The sequence below is a fragment of the Drosophila obscura genome, unplaced genomic scaffold (assembly GCF_018151105.1).
Source record: "Drosophila obscura isolate BZ-5 IFL unplaced genomic scaffold, ASM1815110v1 contig_14, whole genome shotgun sequence".
Lineage (NCBI taxonomy): Eukaryota > Metazoa > Arthropoda > Insecta > Diptera > Drosophilidae > Drosophila > Drosophila obscura.
Genome location: NW_024542724.1, coordinates 2,075,569 through 2,087,221, shown reverse-complemented (window position 1 = coordinate 2,087,221; position 11,653 = coordinate 2,075,569). Strand labels below are relative to the sequence as shown.

General features: G+C 44.9%; 1 protein-coding gene across 1 annotated transcript; it reads right to left on the bottom strand.

The window, feature by feature from the left end:
• Positions 1-709: 709 nt before the first annotated feature.
• On the bottom strand, positions 710-11,381 carry LOC111070331 (protein wingless). The gene is made up of 5 exons (XM_022360782.2): positions 10,778-11,381; positions 8,293-8,555; positions 4,037-4,338; positions 2,315-2,739; positions 710-2,168 (listed from the first exon to the last, which is right to left on the bottom strand). The coding sequence occupies exons 1-5, from the start codon at positions 10,882-10,884 to the stop codon at positions 1,862-1,864; spliced, it is 1,404 nt and encodes a 467-aa protein (XP_022216474.2). The 5' UTR covers positions 10,885-11,381; the 3' UTR covers positions 710-1,861.
• Between the last annotated feature and the right edge of the window lie 272 nt (positions 11,382-11,653).

Sequence of the window (11,653 nt, the reverse complement as noted above, 5' to 3'; positions counted from 1 at the left end):
AAATCAGGATCAATGTAAGCCTCATCCAGCTCCAGATCTCGCTCTCTGACTCCTTCTCGCTGTGACTGTGACTGTGACTGTGGCTGTGGCTCTCGTCTAGATCTGTCGGATGTCAGGTTGCATAGTTGGTCGGGCAATTGCATGTCGTGGTCCGATCTTCCTCGTCGTCGTCGTCGTCGTCGCTGAAACTTGAAAGCCACATTCGATGGCTTGCCGCTGACAGCGCGGAATTGTCGTTCGCATTGTCAGATGTGCGGGGAGCCTCAGGTCCGACTTTTGCCGACGATATACAAAAGATGCAACTGTCGTTGCTGGTTCTTCTCTGCTGTTGTTGTTGTTGTTGCTGTTGTTGCTGGTGTGGCCTGCCCCAGGTTGACAGTTTCTTTAGTTGCAGCAGCGACAGCAGCAGCAAAAAAATGCGCTTGGGAAACTGCCACCGAGAGAGCTGCTGAGCTGCCTTAAATCAAATATTGAAATGCCACAGAGCAGAAACCCTGACCTGCTGCGGTTGCTCCTTGGCCTCTGCCTCTGCCCCTGCCCCTGCCACAGTCGCTGGCTAATTGCCCGCACACTTGATACAAATAATTGCCCAAAGCCACAAGTAAATAAATTCCACTCTAGGTTTTATTTTGTAATTGTCGTTTTTGTTTTGGTTTCTTTTTTATTGATTTGTGTGTGTTTTCTGTTTGCATTTCGATTCGCATTTTTTGTTGTTGTTTTTTGTTTTTAATTTTTAATTTTTAGTTTCTCTGATTTTTGTTGTTTCTCGCTCGCATTAATACTTTACAAAATTGAATCATCTATCATCTAGTATAAATTAATTAAAGATATATATGTATATGTATAATTTTAAGCCTAGAAATTATTTATAGTTCGACTAACCAGCCATGTGCACTTTAATTAATTAGTAATACCTACAATGGGTTGGGCGGGGCACTAACGCACAACCGGCGGGGGCGGGGGGGGGACAAAAAACATATAAATTAAATGAGTGACCAAAAAAAAAATATATTTCATATGATTTTCTTCTCTTACGAGTATGTGCAAAATTTCATAAATTCCAAGCAACAAATGGGTGGATGGTTAATTTGGACAAAGACTAAAATTAAATTAAATCTTATTTATGTACACAAAAAGTAGTAAATGATTTGGGGACCAAGTCTATATTTGGAAATACCATCTTGGAATATCCATTCCAATTGTATTCCAGTCTTGGGTTTTTTTCGCTTATTTGCTAAATGATTTCTGATCTATTCCCGCTTGCCATCTGCTTTGAACCCGGCCAAAGCACACATGGAAGCAATATTCGATATTCGAACGATATAGACGGAGGGAGAGCGGCGCGGCGATATTGAATTTTTTCAGTCTTGTTTTTCGATGATTTAAAAATGATTTAAAAATGATTTTCGTTTAGAGAAAGAAGCAAAGATTTACAGAGAGTAGGGGGACGCGCTAGTAAAACTTTAAGCTAAACTAAAATTACACCCTAAACTAAGGGATGGACGTGCAGCAATTGTAATTTACAAAATAATTTGCTGGCTTGCTTACATAACTAAAAACTGGGCAAACATAAGTTGTATTCCTCATGAAATCTATTCATTGATTCCTCCCGTAATACTGCTATCAGAAAAGTGAGAGTTAAATACGATATGTGGGGAGTGGGGAGGAGGGCAGGGGAGTGAAAAAAGGGGCGATGGTAGCTGTATCGTTAACTAGGCTATAGTCTAGGCTCTTAAGTGGCTAATAACAAAGGCTAAGCGTAGACAAAATACATAACACATACACATAGAAAAGAGAGTGGTTTCAGATAGAATGAGGATGGATTTTGTGGGGGGGTGGGTTGAGGTGGGGTGGTAACTACTTATAGACACGTGTAGATGACCTTCTTGGTTCGACACAGCTTGCACTTGACCTCGCAACACCAGTGGAAAGTGCAGGCACATCGCTCCACGACGACGACCTCGTCTCTCCGATAGCCACGCCCGCAGCACATCAGGCCACAGCCATCGACGCCCAGCGAGGTCTCGTTGCACTGACGGCCATGAGTGCCCAGGATCCCGTGTCTCAGATTCTTCTCGCAGAAACTGGGCGAAGGCTCCAGGTAGACAATGTCCTTGGAGCCAGGTGGCTTATGCTCGGGATTGTGTGGATTCAATTGGAAATGATATCTGCAGACAGAGACAAGAACGAAAGAAGGTGGCAATGGTTAGATGTTGATTTTGATTATCTTCTTGGGCACTTCTGGGCAGTGCCCTCGTGGATCTTGTTTTGTGGATGGTGGGTGTGGGTGGATGCGATGGCATTCGATGCTTACCTATTATGTTTGCGACCCTGACGACGTCCATTCCTGGACCTTGCACCCGCCATGGGTAAGCTATTTGGCGATGGCATATTTGGATGATGGATCTTGCTGCTCAGATGCGTGTTGTCCAGCAACGAATCGGGCATGTGATCGTTCAGCATTCGCTCCTCCTCCTCATAGACGCTGACTGCGGACTGCAGCAGGCCATTGGAGCCGCCGGAGCTGGAGCCCGCCGCATTGGGACTCACCACGGCGACGGCATTGGCACTCTGCCGGAGACTGTTGCTGACCTGGACACGGGTGGCGCCATCGAAACGTGCCTTCAGATTGTCACCGATCACACGGAAATTGGCGAGGCGCATCCAGCAGGTCTTCACCGTACAAGAGCCGGACATGCCGTGGCATTTGCACTCCTGGCGCATCTCCGCCTGGACATGCTGCAAGACGATATCGAGGGGAGAGATTGTTCATTAGTATGACTTCATTACGCTCCATGGACTCGACTGGAGTCTCAGTATGTTTTTCACTTAATTATTTTGCTGTTTTTTGCTTGGCTGTTGCTCGATTGCTGGTTGGGAGATTGGCGGCCCGCCTGCCACGTTGTTGCAGTTATTAAAAATCAATAAATGTTGTTGAAACTTGCTGTGCGCATGTTGCATGTTCCCCCTTTGTTGCTGTCGTTGTTGCTGCTGTTGTTGCTGTTTCTGTTGCTGCCTCTTGTTGTAATTGTGCAAGGCCCCAGATCCCGTCGACTAAAAGTAAGAAATCAACGCAGTTGGGGGCCCACAGCAGCCACCAACTTCATCATCATCTCCATTATCATCGCAATGATTATGGAGATCGAGATGGAGTCGAAGATGAAGCCCATAACAAGTAATAAAATAATAACACAGATGGTGGGCCCTCACTGGAGGAGCCGTACCAGTACCAATACTACTATGATGTCGAGCCCATGGATCGCCCCGGATCTACAGTTGTCTCTAGCTGTACTGGATGTTGGCTCAGTGGGCTACTTTATACACCCCACTTGCAGCATCCATACGCCACAAGAGCCACAAGAGGCACAAGAGTCGCTGGAGGAGGCATAATTGGGGCACAGTGGGATTTAATAACCGAATTGGGTATCAAATACAATTAATTGGAGATTTATGCTCAAAAAATAAATAAATAAATGAAAGGGAAACTGTTGGCTTTCTCATCGATTAATTCTCGAATTCCATCATGTAAAAGTATCTGCCAATGTATCTACATATCGGATTCATGCTATCATTTTGATACCTATCGATATTTAATCGATTTTCTAATCGTTATTACCCACTTTACGTACATAGGCTGCCCCAAAACTAAAGGCCTACCATTTTAGCTGAAAGTGCAGGGGAACTGGAAGCTGTCAACGAGTTAATATACGAGGAACACAAACGCAAACGAGTGCAGCACTCCCCCTACCGATCCTACCGATCCTACCAGTTCCAGTTCCAGTTCCAGCTGTAGCCAGCGCCTGTTCCGCTCTCTTCCATGCATGGACAAACCGGAGAGAGAGAGAGAGAGAGAGCGCTTAAGCCTAGGCCAATTGGCGTTCGACTCCAATTAATTGCTGGAACGTACGGGAACTGTCGAGGCATTCGTCGCTGGTTTTTATTAGGCCCAGTCGTAAATCGCAGGCTCCCCAAACCCAATCCGCAATCGAACAGCAGCTGACATTAAGACTAGGGGAAGGGTTTGAGTGAAACTTACCGCACGGCCCGCCTCGTTGTTGTGCAGATTCATCTTCTCGCGCAGATTGCGTCCACGCTCGCCAGTGTCCACGAACTCGCGGGAGAACTTGAAGCCGAATCCAATATTGTCGGAGCAGCCGCCCCATTCCCAGTCACGGACACCGGCCACGCTGCCCGCCTGATGGTTGGCCTGCGGGGAGCGCGACTGGTGGCTGTAGTCGCAGGTGCAGGACTCGATGGTGCCCTCGCTGCAGGCCCGAGCTATCGAATGGGTCACCGCGGCGCTGGTGATGGCATAGATGAAGCCCGTCTCGCGGCAGCCTACAAATGGAAATGGAAATGAAAGCGAATGAATTTCGAGATTTAACTACATTTTTTTGTTTTTGTTCCCCCTTGGTATGTTTGCCTTCTGGGTGTTCCATGGAGGAGCCCAACCAAGACAAGACAAGATCTCAATCTCAGCTCTCAAGTGAGTGCGACGTGGGCAAGCAGAGAGCTACAAATATTTCGTTGGGGCATTTTGTTGCATGAGTATGAGTAATGGCACTTGTCCTCCAAAGTCTGGTCAATTATGACACTTCAAGTTATCAATGCCACAGGAGGATCAGAGCAGCAGAGAAGAGGTAGAAACAGAAACAGATTGCAGGGGAAATAGGGGGAAACGCCACAAAACCTGACACAGATTAAACGCTCAACTATAAATTCCAACTTAACACTTTTGCCCATCTCTACACAATCCATTCGAGTGGACAGTTCTCCGTCTCTCTTCGGTACCGGACCGGACCGGACCGTACCCGGACCGAACCCGGACCCCCTGCTTTACTTTTATTTTTAGTATACGAAACTGCCTCCGTTCGCCTCTGTTTCTGTTTCAGTTTCTGTTTCTGTGTCTACTCTCGTACTCTCTGTTCTGAAAGACCAACCATCACAGATAAAGAACAATGAAAATTGAATTTACATGTTGCAGATAATTTTTCAAGTGGTTTCGCTTCAGTGCATAGCTCAAAAGATATGATATATTGTATGGATGGTCTGTCTGGATGGGTCAGGTAGCTAGCTGGCAGTCTACTGAGAGAGGGTAGGGCCTGGACGGCACTATGGCTCAGAGTAAGTGAGGAAAACTGTCAACTGTTTTACTTGCATAGGTAAGAGTTCAATTTGGGGTGTTAACTCTTGGAGATATTTGAAGTATATTTATAGCTGGTTTAGGGTTCCCCCATATGAATCATTTGCCATTCAGAAAATTCTTCCCATCCCCCTCTCCCTCTCCCACTCTCTTTCGTTTTGTTTGAATGTGTGGATTGATGTATCTATGATTGACTAGCCTCAAGTCTCTGCTTGACGATTGACGAGGCACAACTTCCGCTTGAAGTACTACTCGTACAATTTGCCGCTTTTGATTTCAAATTCCTGGAATTCGACCAAAAAATGATTTGTTTTCTTGAACTACGCGAGAGAGCGAGAGGAGAGGAGAGCCTTCGCCTTCCACCTTCCAACTTCCACCGATTCCCGGTTAATGTTTGCTTGTTTGTCGTTGGTGGTTTCGGTTTCGGTTTCGGTTTTCCTTAAATAATTTCACGTAAGTAACCAAAAATTTAAGGCATGAAGATGTGTAAATATGTGCAAGATGTTTGGCCCCCGATAACGATACAGCGGCGGCGCATGCGCAAACGTTCGGGAATAATACTGAACTGAAACCTTGGCGCGGTATCTGTATCTGTGGCAGAGGCAGCGGCAGAGTCAGAGGCGTGACACAGTCATTGGGCCTGACATTTGCTTTTTGGGTGATTAGCTTAGCAAGAATTCGCGTTACCTTTTTACGGGCGGCGGGGGAGTGAAAGATCGAGAGTTTTATGTTTGCATTTCGTATTTCATACTCTCCTTTTTGTGGGTTTTTCTTATGTAAATAGCGCTTGGTAAATGGTTAACGAACAAAAGATAATAAATTAAAGAGAATGGGAACGGGAATGGGCAATGGCAATGGCAATGGGAATAAGAGCTCTGAGTAATTAACAAAAGAAATGCGAAATGAGTTGGTTGTAGGGTGTGTCGTCCCACGACCAAAATGGAGCAATGGGCGACCAAAAAAAAAACCAGATAAAAAGGAACCCAACAAACACACATATTTCCGCATGTAATACGAGAAGTTTTCAGTGCACGTAATTGCCACAAACGGATTTCCGTTGTGTGTGGGCGTGGCAAAAACTGATTGAAATTGAGAGCAATACCAAAAGGAGAAGCAGCAGCAGCAGGAGCAGCAGCAGGAGCAGAAGCCGTACCACAAGATGAGCCCCGGCTAAGCAGAGCCTCTTGACTAACGTACCTAACGCAAAAAATAAATGCCCTAGAGAAGGGCTCAGCTCATCTGTAGGATAAGCTGCTTAGACGGAGACCACTGACAGACTGACAGACTGACAGTTCCCGGAATAGTTTAGAGCCCTTGATATAAAACCCACAGGGACCCTGAACCAGTGGCAACCCCGGGGTGGGTTCGTTCGTCACGACCGATTGATTGCGAAAGCAGACGAAGTTCCATGCAAAAAGAGTAAGATGAAATCACTAATAGAGACAGCCTGTTAAACCGTATGCCGTGGCAAATTGACAAGGTGTCACCAATTAGAAAACAAGTTAGGCTGCTACCCCAAAAACTCCGAAAAAAGAACTACACAAAAAGATGAATAATGTAGGAGAGTAGGAGAATGTGCCCCGCTGGCAAATGGGTCGCCAGACAGTCAGAGCAGAGTCAGTCGGTTTGAGAGCCACTGGAACTGCGCTAGCTAGGGTTCAGTTCGGTTCGGTTCGGATCCGTTCAGATCGGTACCGTACCCCAAGTGTTAATGGTTCGCTCTAGGTGTTAATTAGGGCCAAGGGCAAGGGCAGAGTAAGAGTCGAAGCGAGAGAGAGAGAGCGAGAGAGAGAGAGAAAGAGAACATTAAAAATTTGATTGTGGAAAGCGATGAAAGTGCTGCGATAAAAAGCTGTCACCACCAACAGGCAAGGCAATTTTTCCCAGCCTTTCATTTCGTTTTCGTTTTATGTAATCCATAAAATGTCAAGAGGGATCTCCACTGAGAGAGAGAGAGACTCATAAAAAGGATGTTAGCAGAGCAGAGAGTAAAAATGACTTGATAAGGTCAAGAGCCTGGCTATAAAAGTCAGCTGCCGTTGACAGACGGACGAAGAAGACCCGGACAGAGGTACGGGGCTGATGAGCAGAGCCACGCGACGTGGGCACGCCCACAAATGACATACGATATAGATACAGAATGAGATACCCAGAGTGATCCCAGGTAGTGCGCTCTGGTAGGAATGAGGACAAAACAGTAGCTAATAAAACGGCAGGCGAAATGACAGACAGTGCAGCGCAGATTTCCAATGAAAACAGCAGCAGGACAAAACAGCGCATGCGAGACTTTTGTTTATATTCATATATGAAAATCAGTTGACAGCCTCGCTCGGGGGCAGCTACAGCAACACTTATACAGTCGAGGAAGTAGCTGCTCTCCTGGGATCGGAGTCGTCGCGCAGCAGGCGAACGAACAACTCCCAGAAGCAACACAACTCCCAGAAGAGCGAGACACAGGCACATTTGATTGATTTGAATGAGCAATTGTGAGTGACAGACGTGGTCAGGTCTGGTCTGGTCTGGACTGGAAGTCTCTGTGGCGTTGTGATGCTGCCAACTTGTGACAATTAGCATAAACATGCTGAAATGCAAGTGGAGCAAGTGCACTGGAGGATGGAATGGAGGATGGAGGACTGCAAGATGATGACAAGGCGAACCCTTTGTCCCAGCCACCAGCCACCAGTCAGGGAAAGTGCCCTCTTGAAGGGTAGTCAACCCATATATACGAAAGTATTGTACAAAGTATACATACAAGTAATATGTACCATATTACCAAGTGCCCAGATCGTATTACAATAACAAACAAGCGCCACACACACACAGAACGAGGGAGATACAGACAGAGATTCAGAGAGAGAGAGAGAGAGAGATATAGACGATGTCCAGGGGAGTGACATTTCATAACATACTCGTAAATAAAGTGGAAACCGAAAGAAAAATGAGGTTGCAGTTGGGTTATGCAAGCAATTTGTTGATGCTTTTCCTATGAAGGTAGCTGAAGGAAAAACGAAACCGTTGACAACAATATGATCGGTAGATCATATTTCTACAAGGAAAGAAGGAAAGAGCTAATGAGATTGACGGGGCGAACCTTAAGTGATGGCAAAGGAAATCTACACAGCTATTTAGTTGCTTTGCTTGTGACTCACCTCGATCGACAATTTTGCCAAATAGGTTTTTGCCTCGTAGGAAGTTCCTGGTCGAGCAGTTCCATCGCCGATTACGGAACTGATGCTGGCACTCGCTGATGGCCAGATTGGCGCCCTTGACGAGGGCTCCCAGTACACCCGGATTGTCCCGTACCAGGCGACGCTGTTTCCTTCTCAGTGTGGAGTGTATGGCGGGATCCATGTACATAATGCCAGTGGTGATGGGCGACATATTGTTCGGTTCGCCGACCTTGGCAATGCCCCTAAAAAGGAGGGAGAGAAATAGCCAGAAAAACCGAAAGTTAATAGAGCAATCTTTTTTTTTTTTTGGTCATTGAGATGGTTTATGACGAGTTGTCAAAACTATTTAATGGTTGAGTTGGTTCTTGCGCCTAATTATGAGCAAAGGGAATGAGGATGAGGGTTTTCACAAGCTGCTCGGGACCTTTTCCCCCTGAACAAACAAACAACACAAAAATTTTCATTATTTTTTTGGTTTTGTCATAAGTATTTTTCAGGTTTTTGTTGTCGGTTTTTCCACTTGACTTGAGTTTGAGTTGTTATTTTTGTTCGACATTTCATTTTGCGGCTTTTCTTTTCTCTATTTTCCAGCATTTTTTTGTTTCTGGGCGGTGCACGTCAATTGCCGGCGTTACTCAAGCATAAACCACACAAAGATACAGATACAGATACATACATATACATATACATATAGTATTTATCGGTACACTCATAGATGGCTAAATATTTGCAGACACTTGTCGGTCTCCTTCCACACATTGACCTGCCATCATTTATGTGGCTTTGTTCTAACTGTTGATCTTTATAATATTTTCCGTCGCTTCATTAGCAGAAAAGTGAAATATATTCACTTAAACAAATTTATATTGACAGCCAGTCGCGGTGAATGCAAATTAATTGGCAATTCAATTGAATGCTGATTGCGGTGGGAACAAAAATTTAAAACAATTGCGTAATGCAACCAAAAAATTAATAAAACGAACACATAAATAAAACAAAAACAAAAATCTTGATCGAAAGTGTAACATCTTCCAGGCAAAAGAGGAGAGCAGCCAGATGGAGGGGGCATGCGATTGCCAATCGATTTCAATTCCCAGGCGGATTAAATCGATTCCCCATCGGAGATTTATGCGACGGCAATCCGCAGCAGCCGCTCGCTCCAACAGCAACAATTTTTCGTGTGTATCTGTGTATCTTTAGTACGCGAATATCTTCTGTGTGTATTTCTGTGTTGATTTTTTATTGTTGAGGTTGAAATTTATGCCGTTATAAAAAGCTATTAAGGCTCAGCTGAAGTTTTGCACGTGATAAAAGTCAAACAAACAACTCATCAAGTCTCAAAGTCCCCGGAATCTCTCAGCAGAGCAGCGACCGGCAGCAACAGGGCACAATGGCAAACATCAGAAAATACTATATATTGTTAATTTATTAAAGAAATAATATACTCGCAATTGACATTTGATTTAAGTTGAGAATTAAAGGAAAAATAGCTATGAAGTGTCTTTTATTAGGTGTTGAAATTCCAATAAAGATTTGTATAAAGCTCCTACTCTTTCAGAATTTAATTGCATATGTCCAAGCGAACAAATAAAGTAGTAATCGTATACACACGAGGGGTTTCTTTATTGATGCTTGTAATCTTTTATTGAGAATTTACCAACTCAATCCCCTTTCCTACAAATGTTTCTTTCTTTTATTTGTAATGAATTTGCAACAGCTATATATAATTTCTTGTGAGTTGATGTTTCTTTTAATTACCAACTTTTCCTTTCCGTAAACTTCCTCTATGTGGGGTCAAAAAACAAAAGACTTAAGCAACAAACTTGATTTCCCTGCGGATGCTACCACGCAACTTTTCCACTGCCCGACGTGCCATCACTCTGCGCTAGATCCCAAAAATGTTGACTTCCTTCTAAGACCCCAACTCTTTTTCCCCACTCCGTGGCTTCCACAGATCCCATTCAGAGCTTAAACTGTGTCAGACACACGCACAGAGGCAGAGAAAAGCAATCCGAAACCCATCTCGAGTAAAAGTTGAATGAATGCGCGCTTAGAATTTTTAATTGCTTTCATAAAGCGAAGATCGAGCAAGGCTTTAGCAGCTTTTTTGTGTGGAGTGTGCATTTCGTAGCTTCCGCATTGTGCGTGACGCACAAGACCTTTAACATCTTCTGTTCTTTTTTTTGTTGTTTGTTTGTTTCTTGTAGGAAATTTTATCCCGAAAGTCGTGTTGTGGTGGCGCGTGCCTGCCGTAGTAATACTCGTACAAAGTTCTGTGGCTGTTGTTCTGTGACACTGTGCCCCTTTCGGTTTATTTGGCGTTTGTTTTCTTATTTCAAATGCTGTTTGCTCTGATGGTTAAGGCCTCGATGCTAATTGTCAACCCCCACAAAAGACCACGGGTGAATGCTTTCAAATGCTTTCAATTGCATTTGATATTCGAACGGTCGATCGATTGACTTACCACCACATGGAGCCTCGGCCCCGTCCAGACTTTTGTTTGCTCTCGGCCTGGCTGAGGCACAGGGCCAGCATCAGGGAGCAGATCACAAAGATATAGCTTATATCCATTTTTTGTTTGTTGCTGCGACACACTGCGACTCACAACACACTCACTGAGAGATTGGCTATTCGATATTTGTTTGGATTATGGGCTGTTATGCCAATTATTTATTATATTTGTATGTATGTATATTTCTATGGCAATTTCACGTCCAATTAACGCACTATAAATGAGGCATAATCATCATTAGCATACGCGTATTGATATTGATTCTCATATTTGTGCAATTAATTTTCCGAACTCGAATCAATTCGAGGGTCGATCACACGGTAATCATGCGGCACGGGACACACTCTTTGGATTAATCATTAATGGTTATTAAACTTGTCGAGTTTTTCTCTATGCTCTCTATTCGGGAAAAACACTTTCAATCTGCTCTAGTTGTACGGCTAGATCGATACACACATATGTATGGTATGGTATGATAGATGTCGCGACGGTATCGAGCGGCGCAGAGCGGAGGAGTGAAAGATTGTTGCCCGGTTCAGCGCTGAAACTCAAATGAAACACCGGTGCGTTCTTTGGCCCCGACTCTGCGTTTGTCAGCAGCGCACGGGCCCGAGAGATCGCGTCTGGGGCGCAGGCGCAGGCGAACCTTCGGTTGACACACGATCTCCGTCTACATAATCTCTCGGTGTGTCTGCTTGCTTGCCATCGTGTGCGTGTGTGTGTGTGTGTGTGTGCTAGAGTGGGAGGAGCAATCTCCACAGTCTGGCATCGCACCACGCGTCAGAAGAGTTCGGCTAGCTGGTAGTCCGAGCAGCTGCCGATCGTGTG